The 21,414-nt window shown below is 38.7% G+C and overlaps 1 protein-coding gene across 1 annotated transcript in view; it reads right to left on the bottom strand.

Annotated features, from left to right (window-relative positions):
* Positions 1 to 3,526: 3,526 nt before the first annotated feature.
* Positions 3,527 to 21,414, bottom strand: part of ROBO2 (roundabout guidance receptor 2) — a 1,017,279-nt gene continuing 999,391 nt past the window's right edge. Inside the window, exons 30-32 of the mRNA XM_085050027.1 lie at positions 15,848 to 16,108; positions 11,255 to 11,455; positions 3,527 to 10,261 (exon numbers count right to left, since the gene is read on the bottom strand). Coding sequence (XP_084906153.1) covers positions 10,260 to 10,261; positions 11,255 to 11,455; positions 15,848 to 16,108 — 464 coding nt within the window. The 3' untranslated portion in view covers positions 3,527 to 10,259. The remainder of the gene's footprint in view (positions 10,262 to 11,254; positions 11,456 to 15,847; positions 16,109 to 21,414) is intronic.

Genomic DNA, 21,414 nt, shown 5'->3' with positions numbered 1-21,414 from the left:
CTGACAAGCACAGAAAGTCTTAAGCTAACTTGTCTTTCCTTTGCAGTTGCTCATTATGGAGTGACCTACTCTTTTTCGTGTCCCACACGACTCCCATCTCTGCAGATTGTGTTTATTGAGAGCTGATAGTTACAAGTGCTGACATTTGCTAGGTTTTATATACCAGGGAATTAAAATAAGAAGAATCTGATAAATACATTGTAAATAACATGAGAGAACCTCCCTAAATCTAAACACTGCATGAATACAGAGGAAAATTTAGTTGCTCAGTTTTCAGAGACTCTTTGTGGTGCTCAATTCCCATTGTATGAGTGCTCCTGGATGTGCAAGCACATAACTGCAGATATAATGTCAAAGTCATCCCCATTACAACAAGGTTTCAGATGCTCCATAATGAAGGCTTCATCAGAGAGTGAAAATTATTGGCTCCCCTGTTGATGACTTTTACAAAAATCGTAAAAGTAGAAAGTTTGCCAGCTGGATTCATCTTCCTGTGCACAGTCATTTATGAAGCTTTGAAATTTTAACCATTGGCAACAATGCCAGAGTTGAAAAAACTCCAAGAATATCTGTTCGATGACAAACAATGGTCTGCTAAATAGAGACATGCTGTCCTGACAGCTCCAGCTTCAGCTATATGGGATGATATGTGCCAGCAAAAGCAGAGAAGACATTCTGTAGCATCATAAAACTGCTTCCAAAAATGAGCACCCTGCAGCTATTAGAAACTGCGTGAGAATCACCAAATGTCAGCCTCATGCTCAACAACATTCAGTTTAATAAACGGAGTTAAGAAAGTGAACAGCATAAGATGCTTCAAAACACCCTTAGGACTACAATGAAAATATTGAGTAGTAGGGGAAAAAAATGCAGCTATTTACCATGAAAAAAAAAAAAAGGGAGAATTTTGTGTCTCTTTTTTGTTCCCTGGGACCAATTAGGAGCATTCTGTCATTATTATTGTCAGCACTAGGAACAGTTTACGAATGATAATCAATTCACTGACACATCCTAATATTGACAGTCAGAGGCCTGCACTGAGAACAGACCCACATTGTTTTGATTTTTAACATAAGGGTTTTTTTCCGAAATTTTCTTTTCTGAGCAAGTATTTTAATTCATCCAAATCCAAAGAGAATGGGCTCTGGGCAAAAGGACTGTTTCTGTGTACTAGACCCATACTGTGCTACAGAACTGTCTGGAAAAATAAATAATTATTTTTTGTCCTGAAAACTTGTTGAAATGCCGCATGTCCTTTTATTCTCCTCTCACTATTTTTCCTTCTCCCTCTGCTCCCACAGCTGCTCCAGCTCTGAGGTGAGGTGCGAGGTGCCAGGGCAAGCTCAAAGACATCCCTGCCAAACCAAACACTCCCTGGCTTATCACACCCTGAGACCAAAATCAAGAAAACTTCAAATGTTCACCAAAGGGCACTGGGTTTACCAGGATTTTGCTAATTTTTTTTCTTTCCTGCAAGGGTGCTGCTACTGCTATAAAGGAATGTGAGATTCACTCATCCCACAAAAGTCCATATAGTGGTCCAAATAGGAGTTTCTGATCAGAGCAACTCAAAGTGAAGTTTCTTCACCCAGACAACCCTACCAGAAATATTACAAAATGCTGTAATTTTAACATTCAATTAATTAAGGAAGAAGTAGTTGCACAAGTACTGAAAGGTTTTACTCTCAGCTGAAATGCAAGGGTACTCACCAGATCTCAGAGGTCTAGTACTTTCACTGTTAGTTTCCAGTTATCTAACTGACATCAGTTTCTATGAAAATCATGACTCCTAAATCCCTCAGTGAAATCAGAATTGTACCATATCAGCAATCAAAAGCTGAAATCCATATCTGTTCTCTTTCATGGGTTTGAAGGAGACTGCAAAGCATATGAAAATATGGGAAGGATTATTCTTTGAATGTTCTTAGTTAGAGATAAGTGCTTGTGAAAACACTTGGGATTTGTGTAACCCCCAAAAGATCTAAAAGAACATATGGACTATGATAGAAGGGAATTCAAAGCCCCATGTTTGGAAACACATTTTAATGTACCCAAACATTCGTGTAGAGAAAATCAGAATATGTTGGAATGTCCCAGGGCTGCAAGGTGCACAGACTAGAAGGACAGTCCTGTGATGGGCAAAGATCTGCTCATAAATGACAGAAACTAATCCTTCACTTTGATTAAATAAAACACTGAAATTTTACCACAATTTTCACCAGAGCTGTGATTTTCTCCCAGGTCATTCCTATTCAGAGTTACTTACTGTTTCAGCTGTTTTAAGGTGAGTTTCTGTGCTGCTGGGAACACCTGCACAGGGGAATTACATGTGGCACAGCAGACACAGGGGGTGGCAACACACAGCCAAAATCTTCCTGGAACTGTGATCATTCCCAGGCTCTGTGAACAGGGCTGAGCTCTCAAATCAGGACTCATCAATCGGTGGCTCTCCCTGAGTCACAAATGCTCTAAAGGCACCCAGTGACCTAGTTTAAACTTAAACCTCATATTCCACTTAGATCTAATAGAAAGTGAACTTTTGTAAATCCCTAAGTGTGATGTGGCTAAGACAGCTTTCCGGGCAAAGGAGGACAAAAATAGAAAAGCCTCATTATATGCCTAACAACAAGGTAGAAAATATGTAGATGAAGTTCATGCCTGGTGGGAAAAGAGAAGGAAGAAGGGGGTGGGTAGGCTGAAGGTAGTTTGAAGCCTGTGACACCAAAGGAAATACAAAATATTTATTTATCAGTATCTGCAATTCACTGGGAGATCTGAGGGACTGGGGATGGAAGGGCAGAGAGGTTTCTTTTAAATACCAGCTGGATTGGGTGACTGTCATTTCAAGACTGGGAGCAGGGGAGACAGGTCTGCAGTAGCCTGGGAGAGGAAAGTGTTTCAGGCAATTGGTGATTAATTGTAATCTGCTATGCCACATCTCTTTCTATTAAACCTTAGATGGCCAAATCTGTTTCCTAATTGTTTTTGTGTTTCTCAGTCTTCTTTTGTCTTGCATAGGAGTAGGCAATTTCTGTGCCATCAATATCTCATTAAGGGGCCTTGGATCCGAAATGCCTTGTGTTGTTTTTAATTTTGTTTTCCAGGCTTTTTGCTACATTTTATGACATGGCATTTTTTGTTTGCTCGTTGCGGTCCATTTATTCTCTGGCATTCCCTCTCCCCAGGTTATAGCTTTATTTGTTTCTCTGCCTGTTGGCACTCGAGGTGTATGTAAATTATTGTTGCATGCTTCAGCATCACCACCTATTGCTCTTCATTTCTCCTAATGACAGTCCTGTCTGAATGCTGGTGCTGCTCAGATTGTACACGTGTAGAAAATAACTTCAACTCATCCGTGAGGTCTTTTTTTTCTTTTTTTTTTCTTTTACCCTCCTTCCTGTTGCCGTTTGCCTCAGACTTGTATTCATGAGGTGAGGAATAGAGCTGCACGCTTTGTGCCTAGGGCAAAATCCTGCTGCCACTCCAAGTCGCAGCTTAGAGGAAAAAGGAAGGGCATTCACACAAATAGCTAATCAAAGGGTTTTTAATGATACTCATTAGGAAAGAAATTCATTAACAAGCCAGCACAGAACATTCCCTGAAGGGAGAGTGATGTTACTGGTCACATCAAAGTCCCCACCTGACTAACACCTTTATTGCTGTTCATAGTAAGGCCAAGTTAGCAGCAAAATCAGTCACATTCAGTTCCTGCCAAGCAAAAAGTCATCAAAGCATGGTCATGGAAACTGGATCAATTCTGGTTTACTAATAAAAATGGCTTTTTATCTTTTCACAGCGATGTACAGTTTAGCACCCACCACTGACACTTTCGAATTCACACAATTTTGCATTTCCTACTCTTCATTCTTTCCCTGTCCTTTATTTGGGTACCTCTGACCATGCCCACAGTGGTGCCCACGGCAGTAGTGCAGTCCAGCAGCACCACAAACCTCAGCTGGAGGGATGCCAGTGCCCCTTTCCAAACAGAAATCTGCAGAAGGCAACCTCATGGCAGTGTCCAGTGGGGAGAACTGTGGGCAGATCCTTCACCCAGACAAAGCACCAGTGCAGGCCTGCCAGAGCTAACCCCAACTGCTCAGGACAGATGCAACCTCTGAGCATCAGGGCTATTTCCAACCAGCAGGTGTAAAACTGCCTTTTTTTATATGCTCACACCATTAGTTACCTATAAAAGGGACTCTATTTTTCTGCCAACTCATTCCTAGAGATTAGTACCGGTACCTTGGGATGCTCATTTGCTCTGTGAAAATTAGGGTTTTAAATAGACTGGAGCAGAAATCTCACTTTTATTGCGCTGCCCTGATACAGTAGAGCTCAGTTATTAGAACAAATTGTAGCAAGCAGCTTCCTGGTTGTTATACTCTCATAATTACTACGGGCTGCTACATGAAACCCTTCCTCACGCTTATGCTTAGAGGCAAGATCTCCATTTTGCAAGGACAGAGCAGGTTCTATTATGCATTTTACTGCCAAAGGAGGTCAATTAACTTTAATTGGTTCTAATTAGCACTTGCTCAAGCTGTTATATTCTTTACCTGCATCCGAGTGGCTCTCCAAGTGCTGCACAATGGATTCCTGCTTTTGAACACAAAGGAGAATTACTAATGGCATCCTTGAAGGCAAAAGATGCACCGATCAGCATAAATTGGGAACAAATATCAGCACAAATAGTAGCAGGCCTTTTTAGAAAAAAACCCCACAAACATTTTGTGCCCATCTGGCTGTGATCAATTGAACTGAATGCAACTGTGCACCTTGTTGCTTAAAGTTAGAACAATGTAAGAACACAAATTCCATTATTCTCTACCATAACTTCTTTACAGATGGAAGATAAGTTCTGGAAAATGCAGGGGGTAGAGGGGTGGAGGGACAATGTAATAGCTCTGAAAGAAACAAATCGATCATTTCAACAGTAGCCAAAACAAAATACCAAGAAAAAGGAAAAAAGTATCAAACATATATCTGAAATGCTGTTTTCTACGATTTTTAAAGATTGATTTAAAAGGTTTGCGTTAAAATGGAAGGTTTAGGTTTTGGTTTGAGTTTGGTTTTTTGGGGTTTTTTTCCCTTTGTGCTAAAGCAAGAGGAACAACCTCACTGGCCTAGATGTCAGCGTGAGCCATCTGAGCCCTCAGGATGTGGTGAGAATTCAGCAGTGAATTCAGGATTGTCTAAAACAACCTGAATTAGGAGTCACATGCCAGGAGAAATGCTGTAATACTGAGCTCTGCTCTAGGAACTCGAGGTCTTCCAGGATGCAGCTACACAGTTAAATAAAGGCAGGCTAGAGGGGAATGTAATCCTCACAGCTACTTCTCCCCAAATAACCTCCTGTGCTCATAGGCATCACCCTACATCTCTCTGGGTCCCATGAGCTATCTGTGAGCTCCATCTGTTCCTTTGGGTGCAGGAGTGTTGGCAGGAAAGAGGTCAGCCCTAAAGAGAGGCAGGGAACAAGCTGGACACAGCAGAGAAGGCCACTGTTTGGGGCCACTAGTCTCCTGTGCTCCCTGGTGCCCCTGAACCAATAAAGCATTTATTCATGCATCCAGCCACTCAAAGCATGCACAGAACCTCCATGGTTCTTCCGTTTTTCCACTACCCATGCCAGATATCCCAGATCCAGGGAACAGCATCCTGAGTGCACAGACTCCAGCAGGACACTGGGACAAGGATCAGGGAAGATGGTCCCAGAATGGGACACGTGCCTGACTAAGTGGTCTCAATGCAAACCACCATGGTGCCACAGCCATTGACAACTTTCCCTGCCCTGACAGCTCCATCCTCAGAGAAGTGTCCTTCCTCTGCATCCTGACCTGCCTGGGATCCACAGAAACCTGCTGGGCCTAAAGCCATGAGGGCTTCCCTGCTGGAGACTTCCTGGGGATCCCTACAACCCCGAGCATGCTCCAGTCTCACCAGCTTGGATTAACCACCTATTTAAAACAAAGCACCAGATTTAGTGTCTCAGGGATCTAGGCCTCCTGTGGACTTTGGATAATTTGTTTTGGTATGGAAACCAAAAGCAGTGAAGTTTATACATATTGTTGTACTTTTCAAAATTGCATGTGAAACTGTGGCGGACTTGGCTGATTCTAAACCAGTGTGTGTTCCTTATTTTAGTATTAGTTTTCCCCTTTTTCCTGCTATTTGAATGTGCCTCCTAAATGACTTGTCCATTACCCACATGGTTTTCAAAAACAATTTATTTTTTAGCTAATGTGTTCCAGAAAGATGGAACACAAAACATGTGTTAAAAAAATAAAAATTAAATTAAAAAATCCTCCCCTCGGCAAACAAGCTCCCCCTGATCTTTACAAAAAAATGGTCAATTTTTTTCTTTCTAGTTCCCCTGCTAAATCTCCCCAAGACCATTAATCATAAAAAAACCCCAAACTGTATAAATTGTAGACAAGCCAAAGTAGCTGCCTGTAATTTTTTCTTTTTTAAATAAAAGTTCCTGCCTAAATCTCCCCCAACCCTATTTTCTTTCCCCTTTCAGTTGTGAGGACTCTTTCTCAGCCTCAGTACACATTTCTTCTCATGGCTGGCAATGTATGGGCTGAGGCAAGCATAAACCAGCATATAATTATTTCAAACAGTCATGTCTTCCTCTTGCACTGGTGTATAGTTAAATTAATACACTTAAAACCACTCCATGCGCCATATCTTTTGTACTTTTCCCAAGGAACGGTGTTTCGGTTGCATTTCAGGTGACAACCAAAAGGTATTCTAAAGATTTACTAACTTGGATACAGACTTGAGAAATCAAAAATAAAATAAGGAAAAGAAATAACAAAATAATAAATGACTGCTCTTTGCATCACTGAAATGGCTGCCCATACAGCAATACACCACTGAAGCACATGGAACAATTTATTATTTGGCCCTTCAGCCCTCCTGCATTTGAAATTGAGCATGTATTCAACGCAAAGATTGAGAAAAATTGACCTAGCATTTTGGGGGTGTTCTGTACTGGGCTGGCAGTAGCTCCACCAGTACCAAACCCCAGGTCCAAGGGTTCAGAGCAGGTTTTACACATCCACTGCTCTGTGGGCTTCAGGCAGAGCAAACTGTGCCCTGCAGTCTTTGCCTCTCACTGGGAGAGCACAGCTGCACACAGAATATTCACTGGAATAGCTGTAGCAGTGTGATTACATTGGTACAACTATTCCCACTGTAAATAGGACATTAAACAGAAACTTCTACCACAGGCAATGTTTACCACTGGCTCACAGTTTAGTTCAAAAAACAGTGTATAAAATGTTGTCACCTGTAAGTGGACAGTGATGATTATAGCTCAGTCTATGTTATTATTGCCTGATCTTCCCTGGCTGGGTTTTCAAATATTGACTCCTTACTCAAGGTCTTTTAACATAGATTTGAAATGTGAATATGTTTTATTTTTTCCCCAGTAAATATACAATACACACTTCAACAGTACTATTAACCAACTTCTTATGCCAATTAAACTTTGCTGCACTAACAATACCAATGAAACACATTAAGAGGTCATACTTTTTCGTGAACAAACTGTAGCCAATAAACAGTTTTTAAAAAAACAAATTAAAAAACAATTCTAAGTGCTGCCACAACATCCCTTTTCTTTAAACACATTATTCACAATAAATGTTTTCATTTTTTTTTAAAAAAGAAGAATACTTCTTTTAAAATAGTAAATTAAATGGCATTTTAAAAAATATGTACTGTGGTTCATTGGAAGTACACTGTATAGAAAAGAGAGAGAGAAAAAAAAAGAAGAGACATCACCTGTAGATAATGGAGACACTTTGCCATACACAACAACACCTTATGTAATATTGTAAGCAAAATATTAATGAACAAAAATGTACAGAAGCAGATGGACAAGTTAGTGAATATCATGGTACTGCACAGCTTTAATACTGACACACATTTACTTTCCAGTGGAAGAGATAAAACACATATTTGAAAGGAATTGGAATGGCTTCATCAACCTCTAATGATACTGAATTTTTAATAGAATAGAGTGAGTAAGGTGTTCCACCAAAGCTCAGCACAAGCTTTTGAACTAAACGGGGGAAAAAACAACTATCAGTAACTAAGTTAAACATTTTCCAGAGAATTAAATTTGAATTGTATTTTGAATAGTCTTCTCTTCATATGGTAATACCAAAATAAAAACTATACATAAGTAACTATGCTGCTTTCTTTATCTTACTTGAATATTTTTGCACATTTTAAAGGAATATTTTTAACTATTGTGTTTTAACAAGCAAGAAAATGACATATACTCATTGGTCACATATGTAAATAAATTAATTTTTTTTTCCTCAGCTTTTTTTTTTGTTTGCAACTTGCGGAATAACACATCTTGACCTTAAGGGAGTTAACTACCATTTCTCAAATATTTAATAGTGCTGAGTTATAGTTGATGGCTGTAGTGTTTTATCTTATCATGGAACAAGTTAATGAAATGAAAAGCAACACATATTTAGCATCGTAATTTACTTTTCTAAAATTCTGCCATTACTAAAAGTGATATAATACTGGTGAGCTCCAAGGCAATATATAAAACAACATAGACTGGTTATATGAAAAGAGTATTCAATGGAAACTTGTGTTCATGGTCAGATAACTAACAGAAATAAGCTGTAAGATGCAATATTTAAATTAAGCATCAAAGGAATGGGTGGGTTATTCACATACAATATTCTAAGAAAAGCTTGAGAGTTCACTGTTTGAGATTTGTGAGGTACAGAAGGCTTGGACAAAGTAATGAAAATTAATGAAGAGACAGGATGCTGTCATTAATGTCCACTTACAGAGTCTGGTTTATTCAAAAAGCATATAAACATGTGTTATTTCCTCATCATAGTAGAGTTTGAAGCCACTCACTAAAACACAGGTCAAAGACTTTCTTTGCTTATATCTAACTTTTTGGATGTATTGTATTGCCAGAAATATACTTAAAGCAAGCCAAAAATAATTTGACCATTGCTTTTCTTCCAAACACTAAACATTTTACTACAAATTTAGTGGATCCAACTTCAGCTCTTGCTGAAGACTTCAGGTATGTAACAGAAAGGGTTGTGTAGACTGCATCAAAACAATTAATGTCATGAATTTCAGTGGTGCAGCTTTATCCTCTATCATACTGTACATGTATTGGAAAGATGAAATAAGATACTCTGACATTTCAATTTTTTGGAAGCAGCCTGAGTATGTCTTAGTAATAAATTGCATTCTTATCTTCTTGCTAGTTATTCCTTGTGTTTATATGGTTTGTTTCTCCTGGAAAATCTCTGTCCTATATTTTGGGCTGGAGAAATTAATGGATATAATTCTTTTAAAACTGCAAAATAAAAACAGCTTTAGTGAAACACCTTAAGTTCTTTTCTTTGTAGCAAGGTTTGTTTTTCTTCCCCTTTACTTAGTGACATGGGATGGCTAAAAGCAGATACTAAGGGTATCATTCTAGTAAAAGGGTCTGGGCCATCTCATGCTACCTTTAGTTTTCATATTCACTCTTTAATCTCACACTTCCAACTTCTGACCCCTTCTTAAATAGGAAGAGCAACTATGTTGCTTGCTTTTAAAAGGTTTAAATCTGTCTCTGATGTCTTCATTGACATCAGCTTTGCCTGTCACTTTCTCATTTCTACGCCCCAATGGAAAACCACCTAACAGACTCCTTTACATCCAGCATTATCCAAAGTAGCTTACAGGACGTAAACCTTCTTCACACATTCAGTCTCTTTTTTCTTCATGTCATGAGGAGTAGAGTTTTGTGCTTATCACCAAAAAAAATTGCAGTGCAAACTTTAAACATAAAAGTTACACAATTAAAAGTTAATATATGGCACCACAGCCTATTAATTCACATATAGTACAACAGACCAGTAAAAACAGACATGAATATGAACATAGCTAAAAAGAAGGTGAGCTTGCATAGCAATGCAACAAAAGAAATTATATACAGAAGGAAATCCTTTTCATCCTGGAGGGTGATTTTTTTTTCTTTCTTTTTTTATATACTCCTGACAAGGAATAGTTTAAGGTGGATGGTGTATTAAAGAGAAGAACACAAGTAAAGTATCTGTGGGATATGTGTGGCTGTGTGTCTTTACATTGCATTTACAGTTCTTTTAATAGTACATAAATAAAGAAAATGTTCATTGCACTGTTTAGTGTCATCACTTCCATGAGTTCAGACCTGATGGTCCATCAGAGCAGCTTGCAATGTGTCTTCTCAACTACTCTATAGAGAGAAACAAAGAGAAAGAAAGAGGTTGTAATAAGGAGAAAAAAACACACAAAACAAAGCTTATGGCAATATTACTGCACCACAGGATGAATATTCAATAGATTGTGAGAAGAGGGTTAATTGCTTCTAAGATGAAAAGCAATGGATGCTAAAATTTAGCACTTACCAACACCATATCTGAGACTGCACATTTCAGGGCTCATGGATCGCCATTAGCTCTCCTACAGCTACTGGGCAGCAGCTGCTGGGAGGTGCTGAGGATTTGACTGCAGCAAGAGGATGCAGACATGCCAACAGCTCCTCTTATTTTATTACCATTAATAAATTTATTAGACACACCAGTATGCCTGAGCATGCTGGTGTTTTGATGTACTTCAGCAAACAACAGAGTCAATCCTTTGGGCATCTGGTGCTGCCAGCACATACACAGCATCAATAGGGTTTTATAAGAAATTAAACAGATATTGAGTGATAATAGAAAACAAATTTGGACAATAATTTCCCTCTCCTGTGATGCTGAGGAAAGGAGTGGAGATATACAACTGAAAAACTGGGCTACACAATCAAGAAAAGAGCACCTCCATTAAAGAGAATACTTCTCATCAAGCAACAGGAAATTAAGGGGAAGGCTGAGGAAATCTGTCAGTGGCATTTTCAAGACAAGCAGACTACACTTTGACAAAAAAAAGTCTAAATTACTAGAGTTTCTTCTCAATTTTCCCCATGCTTCACTAGCAGTACACACTGAGAGATGTACTATGTAGATAACATTGGCATGGCTTGCACAGATTTGACCTGGTCCAAACCAAAGAACAGAGGGAAAACTTTTGTTTGCCATCATATGCAATACACCTCAGCAGGCATAAAGATCAGGATAAAGCTCAACCTGATTATCAAAGACAGCTTGCTACTCTCTTCACAACAGATTTATTATTCTTTTTTTTTAATCTATTTGAGAGTTTTACCTGGAGCTAGAGATACACTTACATAATTCACCAGTAAACTGTCCTTGACTGTTTGATCCCACATAGCCTATATCGAGAAGGTCACTGGCATTGCGTTGGTGACCTCCTCGCAAGACTTCACCTTTTCTAGGTCCAGTTGATCCTTTAGAAGAAGATGTTCCTGAAGAGCTGTGGCCACCAGGGGATGGGAAGTTGGGTTTACTATATGGTACGAGTGCCTCCTCTAGAAAAGCAAAACAAAGCAAAATAAATAACAATAAAGTCCTAGAAATAGGCATAAACAAGCTATTAATTTGTGCACATCATATTCATTCATATCTGGCTTTTGTCTTGCTTTGCAGCATGACAATTTTACCTAAGAAAATACACAACTAGGAGCTGTATCCCAAGGACAGAGAAGCCAGCATGAATTTAATCTTCCTTCCTTGTAAACTCCTCAGTCAGTTTGTATTAATTATAAAAACTCTAGATTCATTATGAATAACAGATCATGAATCATAGATACTTTAATAAAAATATGTGAACATGCAATTTCCAAAACAATGAAGCTATGATTAGATTTTTGCTTCAAGCCTACATAAATGTGCTTTTTCCTTTTTTTTAGCTTAAATTATGGCAATATTATCTCAAACAGTTTAGATAAAGAACTACAATACCAGCTAATTTAATTAGCTTCCAGCAACTCAGTAATTTCTAACGATGAAAAGTACACTGACAATTTTTTTTAACTCATGTTGAATTACATTGGAAAATATTATATTATACATTGCTCTTGTAATATTTGGGGTGGATAAATAATCCTCCAGCTTGTTTCATGTTCCACTATGAGCAAAAGGCTTATTTTTGTTCACTTGGATTCTTTTTCTGTGAAGACCTGTAATAATGAACTGCTTGCAAGAGCAGGATTAATAGCAATAAAGCATAAGACTGTATGTCTTCATATAGCATGAACTAAAACAAGACATCACTTCTGATTAGAGTTTCCAGGAGATATTGTTGTAATAATCCAAATCTAAGAAGCATAACAGCAGCACTGATTTAACACTGAAATAGCAGTACTATTTTATTTCTTCGCTGTGTATGATCCACTTTTGCCATCTCAAAAGCTGAAGAAAGAGATCTTGCTAAATACAGTTTGATTCAAGAAAGGATATGAGTATATATGCCTAACCTCAAACACAGCAATTGCCCCTTCTGAAATCAGTGGGATTTCTACTGCTTGAATCTTGCCTTTTTTCAAAGTGAATCTAGGCCAAAAGGGTTTTCTTTATTTTGCTTTTTCAATTGTCTTCACTCTTTAACAAACTGAAGAGGAGAAACGGACTTTCTTTGACAGGGGGCAGGAACAGAGAAGGAAAAGTAGATGGGGATGGTTGGAAAGAAAGAGGAGATAAAAATGCTATTATTCACAAGGTTGAAGCCTTTGCAAGGGCTGCAGCAGAGCCACAATTAACTTAGCAAAGAGCTCAACGAGAACAAATTTGCAGAAGAAACTGAGGATTTCATTCGTTGTGCCTCTTGCCACAAGTGAGTAGGATGTGGGGATTCCCCTTGTGATCTGCTATGGAACTGAGCCTGTTTGCAAGGCAAATCTGTTGCAGAAGAGGGCAGGCAGCTGACTTCTTTCCCTGCCAAAGTATCTCCCTCTGCTCCTGCCCAAGGGAGCAGAATATTTGTGCTGCAGAACCTCAGGGCATTATCAGTGTTTTGTGCTATGACCATGTGTGGTCCTTGCTGAAATAAAAAGAAATGCTTGAAAGACAGAGTAAAATGCCATTTAACAGCCACAGCCTCCTAAATTATGTTACTTGGCTTTTATACATCAAGACCTAACAATAGAATCAGATGCAAACCTTGTTTCCAAAGGATGGCTAAAATATGGAACAGTTTTCATTAAGGCAGCAATAAAGCAAGTGGCATAAATCAGTTTAGCAGAAAGCTGGATACATTTTTAAAGGATGAAAACAAAAGTCACTAGCATTGCAAAAGAGTTGGAAGATGGCATATATAGTCAATTGATTTGTTTTTCTAGCTTGTGGACTCAGGATAAGACCTCCTTTGGGTTCAATGAAATAGTGAGGAAAAACAACCATGAATAAATATAAAGTGCATTATCATTATAGAGCATATGGTATGTTAAATTATCTGTTGTGCCCTCAGAATTAAATATAACCCATAAAAGTAATTCTGACATACAGTAAAGGCTAGGTTTTACACAACATTCTAGCACACCAAAAGTAGTTGTCTCTAGTCCTGAGAATAAGCTCACATTTATTAAACTCTCCAAACATGTCCAGGCCTGCAAAGAATATGGGGAGACTTTCTCTTTGAAATACTGAGCCTTTAATTTGAAGATCTAATTCTAGCCCCTGTGAAATGAGGATATGTGTGTTTAACAATGCTGCTATACCCCATAAAATAACCAAAAGGCTTTGCCTATTATCAAAACTATTGTAACCTAATCTAGCACTACTTTCTTCAGAAGGGGAGCTGAGAATGTCGTATTTGATGTGCTTCTACAATGAAGCCACTGCCAGGAACTCAGTGATCTTGTTTATACTGAAAGCAACCAGTGGAAACACGGATCCCAGACTTAGTTATTTTTATTCTATTCAACTTCAAACCAAAGGTCTTGCTTTTAAAATTTCACTCACAGCTTGGTAACGTCTGAATGAAACCCCCTAAGTTGCAAATTAGCTATTTTATGGAAGCTGATGGCTAATAATAACTCCTTTTGGAAATATAATGAAAACTGGGACAAGATAGATTTTCGAAAGAACTACGACATTAAGAAAGGAAAAGGGAAGAAGCACAATTAATATCATTAAAACCCCCAAATTTAGTGATATAAACCAGCATCACACACAAGAGTAGCCTTTTTAAAATCAATCAGAGACAAGAATGCACAGCAAGAAATCTTCAGTGCAAGAGGCTAGACTGAGAATGCAGACAGACAGATATGAAACTCTGGCTCATCTTCTGCACAGACTTTATGAACTCCTCACACCAGGGTAAACTCATATTATCTCCTAGAGGCATTCTTTTTTATGCATAAAGGATATGCACTTGCTCTTGGCATCCTTAGTTTGACAAGAACAAGATACCTGTAACCACTTCAGTCCTGAATTCAATGCTTGTGTAGGGCACTGGAGGTGTCAAGATCAAGTTCTCTTTATTTATGGACAGATAAATGCATGCCCTGCAGGATGGGAATTTTACTACTGCATAAGCTCTGCATCACAGAATAAATGACAAATTCTATTTGTACACTCGTGAGGCAGAGGAAAAGGAAGGGAGTTCTTTCTAAGGAGGTCAGAGAAGCATCCTTAATAATAATTTCCAAGGAAATGAGAAGTGTAGAGTAAATTCGGGCTATTTTCTATGTGTTTGTACATCTTGTATATTGCAATAAAAATTTCCATTTCACCAAGTAGCATGAATTTCACATACTGTTTTTAAACTGTGACTTCACATCATGATTTCAGAACATGAACAGCGACTCGTTTTTGCAGCCAACATATTAGGGGGTTTTAGCAGTACCATTATTGTTATATTTTAAAATATGGATTGTATTTAAAATATTTACATTTTAAATACAGGTAGCAGTATTTTCCCTAGGAGGACTTTATTCAGTAAATCCTGTCCCCATGACAGGTTTGCCTCTGCACTACTATTTTTTTGTTAGTGTGTCAATGGTATTAATGTGTTAGTTTAACAAGCAGCATTTTTCAGTTGAATAAAATCAAGAAAAAGATGGATGATAAGAGTACCTTTAGTGTGACTGTGGGAGATACATACATAAGAGAAGAAACAGTGTAACCCTACAAAAAACTTCACACACAGTATAATTTTTTGTTTAAATCTTATTTATCCTCTTGTATCACTCTAATCAGCCCTGCACTAGGATGAGGTGATTAATGCCTTAAAGAAAATGCCTAGGATGAAACAGCAGCTTTTACTTGAGGTCAGGCTGACAGAAGGAAAGTGTGAATATTGTAGAAATACAAGTCCAGCCCAGCATCATCTCCTATGCACATATTGGCAGACTTGAAATCCATTTAGGTGCTAAAGTCATCTCGTGGCAATGTGCATGTCCTGTATGAAGGTGAAAACCTGCTCTGTTGTCTTTGCTGGGCTGAAGAGATGAATGCTACTTTGTCATATCCTTAAATAAAGAGAAGAAAAGGATTCTAATAAAACTGAAAATAATGTCAGTGGCTCAGAAGGAACAGCCTTGTTGCAGACGTAAAAACAACTGCTGCCAACTTGGAAGCAGGATGAAAGAAGTGGAAAATATGGCCCTATATGTATAAATAAATACATCTAATAAAAGATACTCTAAAAGTCTCTCTCTCCTTCCTTCCCTGCTGGCCTGAAACTGCTCCTATTTTCTCCATCGCTACGCTTGAGAAACTTATTAATTTCCAAAACACTCTAAAGAGTGCACCGAATCAGGTGCTAATGAGATTTCATTGTTTCAGGAGGGAAACTAGCTGGGTGCCAAGCTCTCGTTTCACTTTGCCTTTTCATATTTTCCAGCCTGACCTCACCAGGTGGCCCTAGAGCCCTGCCAGGCACAGAACCCCTCGCCTCGGCTGGTGCAGCACACACACACCTGATCCGAAGGCTTGTTTGTGTTGGGCTTTCCTGAAATCCTCTTGGCGTTCTGTAGAGCTTATCCACTCCTGGGCTTGCCGCTGCCACTCTAGTGATGTCCTAGCTGGCCGGTCCAGAGAGCTCTTTGTGTCATCTACGTTGGCTGCGTGCTGCCTCTCCAGAGAGCTGCCCTTCCTCTCTGCAGAGCCTCCGCGCTGGCCGGGCGCTACGGGCTGCCTTAAACCCTGACCGGGGGGCGGGTCGGGTGGTGGTGGAAGATCTAAAAAACGTGAATAAGATTGCAGGTGAACTAATTTTTTAAAAGGAAACAGAAGGTTTCGATGGTTTCGACGCTGAAAAGAAAAGAGCCTCGCAAACGGTACGAGTCACTAAATCGGTTGGTTGTAAAACGAGGAAATCTCATGTTAATCAGAAAGGGGTTTCGACTTTTGCTAGCTCTTCCTAACTTCCATAAAAATCCAGACTCTGAGCCCTGACTTACACTTCTAAGCATGGGATTTATTCTCTGTGGTGTGTACTCCAGCTGTTTTGTTCAGTAACAGCAAGGAATTAAGAAAGGCTATGGAAAATTGCTCTGTGTCAGTGGACAATTTCACCTCACCATGCTGGGGCTTGCTTCATGCTCTTTTTGGGATACACTTCCAGCTTGAGGTGTAAACTCAAAATCTAATATAGAACTTAATCAAAATAAATACAATATCACAAAAAGTGGGAAAAATTAATTCCAAAACCTACTGCCATTGAAAAAGCATCAGTACATCTCTGACAAATGTGTTTAAATGGAACCACCAGACAATGGGTGAGTATTTTAGTCAAGTGAATGAAGAGCTAGAGTCTTCAGAGACTAGAAGATGGCCACTCTTAAGTTTAGCAGTTTTGCAAATATAACCAATTAAAAAACAATTTCAGCTAACAGAAAGACACTTGCCTGGTCCCTAACAACTTCTGTCCTTTTCAAGTTTGTGACTTGGACTACTAAGGTGCTTGTAGAATTGAAGATCAACTTTCTAGTCACATTTGTGGGGGCAAAAGCACACTTTTTATTAGTCCAAGACCCAAGGTAATTACAGACTCAGGATAATTTTAATTCTAAATGCAAGTTTTTCATGTAAACCATATGATAGGCTTATAATAGTCCAGATTATTTAAAAGGAAAAAGAAATCAGAAAATGGAGGCACCTTTAGTATCATGATGAAAACTCTTCCATATCATATACCCATTCTATACAAGGAACACTTTTTGATAATTCTGTTTTGGTGCAATGGATACCCCAAATAAATTCTCTGCAGCCACGCCAACTTCACAAAACCCTGTGTTAGCTTACAATAAATTTGGGTCTGTCCTGTTTTCTAGTCCTTTGTATTTTACAGTCTTGTGAAGGTTTATCAAGGAATTGAACTTGGCTCAGGAAGAGGCATGGAAAAGTAAACCTCTGTTTTGCCTGCAGGGAAGTCTGATGTTTATGACTGTAGTGAAACTGAAATTCATTTTATAAATTGGTCAGGAGGCCTTTGGAGGGAGTTTATTTCAAAGCCTGTAATCCAGCTTTATATAACGCTTTATATAATGCTGCACTGAATTTTTTTCATGTCCTTGCTGCTAGAGGTGATACTTACACCTCACATATGGAGCAGAAATGCTTCCAAAGTTGCTGAGATGCCATTCCAGTCAACACTGTCTCTTACAGATAAATGAGGATGTGCAGGTTATTTGTGTTTACAAGAGAAAAAAGTATCCAGTGATGCTCGTGCCCCTTTGCTCACCACTTTAGTGCTGTGCCCCAGATTAAGATAACCACCCTCTGGCGAGAGCAGCCTTTTAATAATCTGTCAGTGAGCTTGGAAAATGCTTTATGTTCAGCACTAATTTATCTGAGAAATTTTTTGTTATGAATATAGATGTGACCTTTCATGACAATGACTACACTTGAGTTACTGTAGGTGGAAGCAGGAGGGTATGGGAGCTTGCCAATGTTAAAATTGCTTTATAGTGCTGGCTTCCAAAATGGCATTTCTTATAATTGATTTTATTGCGATCATAACCAGTTAATGTACAGAACCACAACACTGGCATCTGCTTATGCAATCTGAAATAAAGATTACCGAAGTTGTGATTTACAAGCACTTTGTGGAGATGCATTGAATCCAATAAACACAGTCATAACATGACATCGGACTACACCATTTTCCCAGATAAAATATTTACCGTTCAATATAAACAAAATTTTCAAGTAGTACCATGGAAAAAAAAAAAAAAGCTAAAATTATTGCAGTATTAAAGTTTAAATAGACTATCCTACTTCCGAAATTGCTGTCTAATAGTTGTTATTAATTAGATACTTAAAAGGAAAGAAGGCTTGTACTTAAACTGCACTGCATGTTCTAGAGATGGCTGCAACTCCTGGAATTACTGCAGAGTTATGGTGTTGATCTACTGTTAACCTGATTATTGCTTTTATCCATCCACAAAATAAGCATAAAGACTGACTTATGCATAGAAGTGAAATGAAACACCGTGTTTGTAAATTTCTTTGGGTGCTTTAAACCTATGGATGAGTTGAAGAGGAAAATATAATTTATCTTGTAATGAAGCTTCACAGAATTGTAGAACTAGAGGTACTCTGAAATTAACATGAACTGGCTCTGGCCTGAGTACAGATTTACTGAACTGTGTCACACCTGTCTGAGATCTGTAAGAACAGTTACTAATTGTAGCCAAATATCACTGACTAAACTGTTTGCTTCTTCACTTCCTTACTCAGGTTGACAGTCACAATAACACCTACCTCTCCTTTTTAATAAAAGAAGCTGGAGGAGAGCTTCATTTGGAAATGCAGCTTTTTATTTGCCCTACAACTTACATCCTGTATTGCAAATCCTATGCCTGAGTAAATAAATATTTTCTGGGTTATCTTGCCTGGGTATAGAAAGATCCCACATATCTGGACTCATGAATTTCTTTCTCCAACACCACTGAGAATAGTCTTGCCTTGCCTTTCCTCTCCTACCCCTACTAAAGGGGTAACAGATGGCAACTGAGTTAGAAATCTCAGATTCTCACAGAAAGACTTATGTCTTCCACACAGAGGCAATCCAACTCATCTATCATGTCAATCCCTTCAGAGAAGTTTTGAATTTAGAAATTCAGGGACTTCAGCAGGATTTCCAGTGAGGATACCCAGAGTGCTAACACCGATTCACCCTACTTCCATCTAAATCCCATTTATTGTTCAGGTGGTAGGGAAAATATCTGAAAGCCTGCAGTGAGCTAGTAACTTTCTAGGTCAGTAGGATGTCGTCCAGACTATCATTTTGAAGCCTCTAATGGCAGGATTATCAAACCTGCAAGGCAATTCATAAGTGCATTGGTGGGGAGGTGATGGTCTTATTGATTTAGTAATGGAGGGATTGTGATTGAGGAGCTGTAGGACATCAGAGTGCCTGATAAGGGGAGATGGATATTCAGTCTGGGATTACTCCAGCCCTTCTTTAGAAGGCAGAGCATTGGCTAAATGATTCAGGCACCAGTCAAGGTTTGGCACAGCCTATCGCTATTAACTGGAAAAAGCAGCAAGTTAAAGAACCTAAGGACACACCTTTCTACCTGTGTCAGTGATTTCTTTTCCTAGGGGTGATAATTTCTGTGACATTTAATAAGTCTCTGAACCACTTTCTAGCACCAGAAAGTATTTTCTCTACAGTGATCTACCTGAGAAAAAATTATTTGTAATACACAGTAGGACGTTAGTGGCATGGCATGGTAACATAACTCTTATGTTTCAGATCTCCTTTTCAAACCCTATTTCCCTTCTGTGTCCTCTTTGGGTTTTTTTTTTTTGCATATCATGCTCAGCTAAGGAAGGGCTTTTAACTTCAGTCACACAGTTACCGTGCTGCAAACTATATAACAGATTCCACTGTTTTGCAATTCATGATTATGTTGTTTCTAGGAAAACAAATTATTCCTTGCACACCAACACTAAAAACCTCCAGTTTGTTTTTTTGTTTATGTGGACTGTGAGCTCCAAATGAAAGTTTTGATTATCTGAGGGATTCATAACATATTCTTCCTCCATGGATTTTCTGCTTTCTCCACAGTCTTTTAGGATATGGAATTGAAAAAACAAGTTGTACAGTGAGACAAATATGAAGACTCCATCTAGAGTCAGTCTCTGGAGGGTTCTGACCTGCAGCTGAAGGAAATGAAGAAGCAGGGTTTTAGGGGATTTGTGTGGATTGCTGTCAAAACTAAGCATGAAGTTGAACCCTCAAATGCTTACACAGTCTGAGATGTGTGTGCAATGTGTTAAATATTACAGTTTCTGAGGTCTTTTGCACTGTCCCACATGGTTACAGTTAACAAGGAGGAAACGCTCAGGATGTGTATGGGAATGGGCAGAGAAAGCTGGAGCTTTCCTGGTCAATGAAAATTTAAAATGACAGACATCCAGTATATGATGAGACTTAAACACAGGATACTAGGGCTCATCCACCCTGGGAATTTGAAACAACTGGCAAACCAAGTATACTCTCACATGACAAATGCAAGAGGAAGCAGTTATAAGGGAATGGGTTGGAGACATTTGAAAAACTGGAGAAAATGTGTAATGATGCTTCTCACAGAAATCAGGAGAGTTCAGGGCTGAATGGACTGGCCTGGATTAGGGCTTGGAATTGCTGGACCTATCCAAGGTTCTCCTACTTCCTTTTTCTAGCTATAGCTTAAGCATAGTGGTACTGCCTTGTCTTTGTAAAGTTCATTGCAATATTTCACAGAAAGCATTCAGTTACCATTTATAATTTCAATAGACCAGAGATTCCTAAATTCAATTATTTACATACATGCAGGTGGCAGCAGCAACCTTTAGCTTCCTTAATTGATAAATGATCTTTTGCAAATTTAACTATGACTCAGACTTGACATTACACTTTAATGACTCATATTCAGTAGGAGTTGAAGCGGAAAACTGCACCATTTGTGTTTGTTTGTTTGTTCCTGTGTTAATACAGGATGGGAACGGTTCCTTTATTGCTCCAGGACATTATAAATTTTTGGAACATATAGCAAGGACCTTAGCTAGGTTTATAACAGGCAAATATTAATCTAATGGCATCCGAAAGCTGTTATAGTTATTGCCTGCGTCTGAGAGGTTGAGTGAAATAGCGTATTTCATTGGTATTCTGATTTAAATATATGAAAGAAACTCCACTAAGATTAGTATTTTATAAAGGATAAATAAAAGGCAATAGGAGCCTTCTCTTTTAAAATAAATCTTAAAAGCTGATCTCTTTCACTAATTTAAAACAATGCCAAATTTTATGATGGAGTCACTCTCTGAGGAGCACACTTCCATCTGTCTCTTGACCTAAACTGGATTCCCATTAGTTTTTTGGCACCCACACTATTGTAAAACGTTTCTGTAGCAATAGCATTCAAAAGCAGAAGACTTAAGGTCCCACCATACCAAATGCACTACAAGCTTACATGTATACAGAATTTGTGGCCCAAGATGCTCTCAGTTCAGGGTGACAGGATATGCCACTTGGAAGGGTTAACAAAACCTG

Source organism: Lichenostomus cassidix, chromosome 1 (assembly GCF_008360975.1).
Source record: "Lichenostomus cassidix isolate B80296 chromosome 1, HeHo_3.0, whole genome shotgun sequence".
In the NCBI taxonomy this organism is placed as follows: Eukaryota; Metazoa; Chordata; class Aves; order Passeriformes; family Meliphagidae; genus Lichenostomus; species Lichenostomus cassidix.
This window is presented reverse-complemented; position numbering and strand designations above follow the sequence as displayed.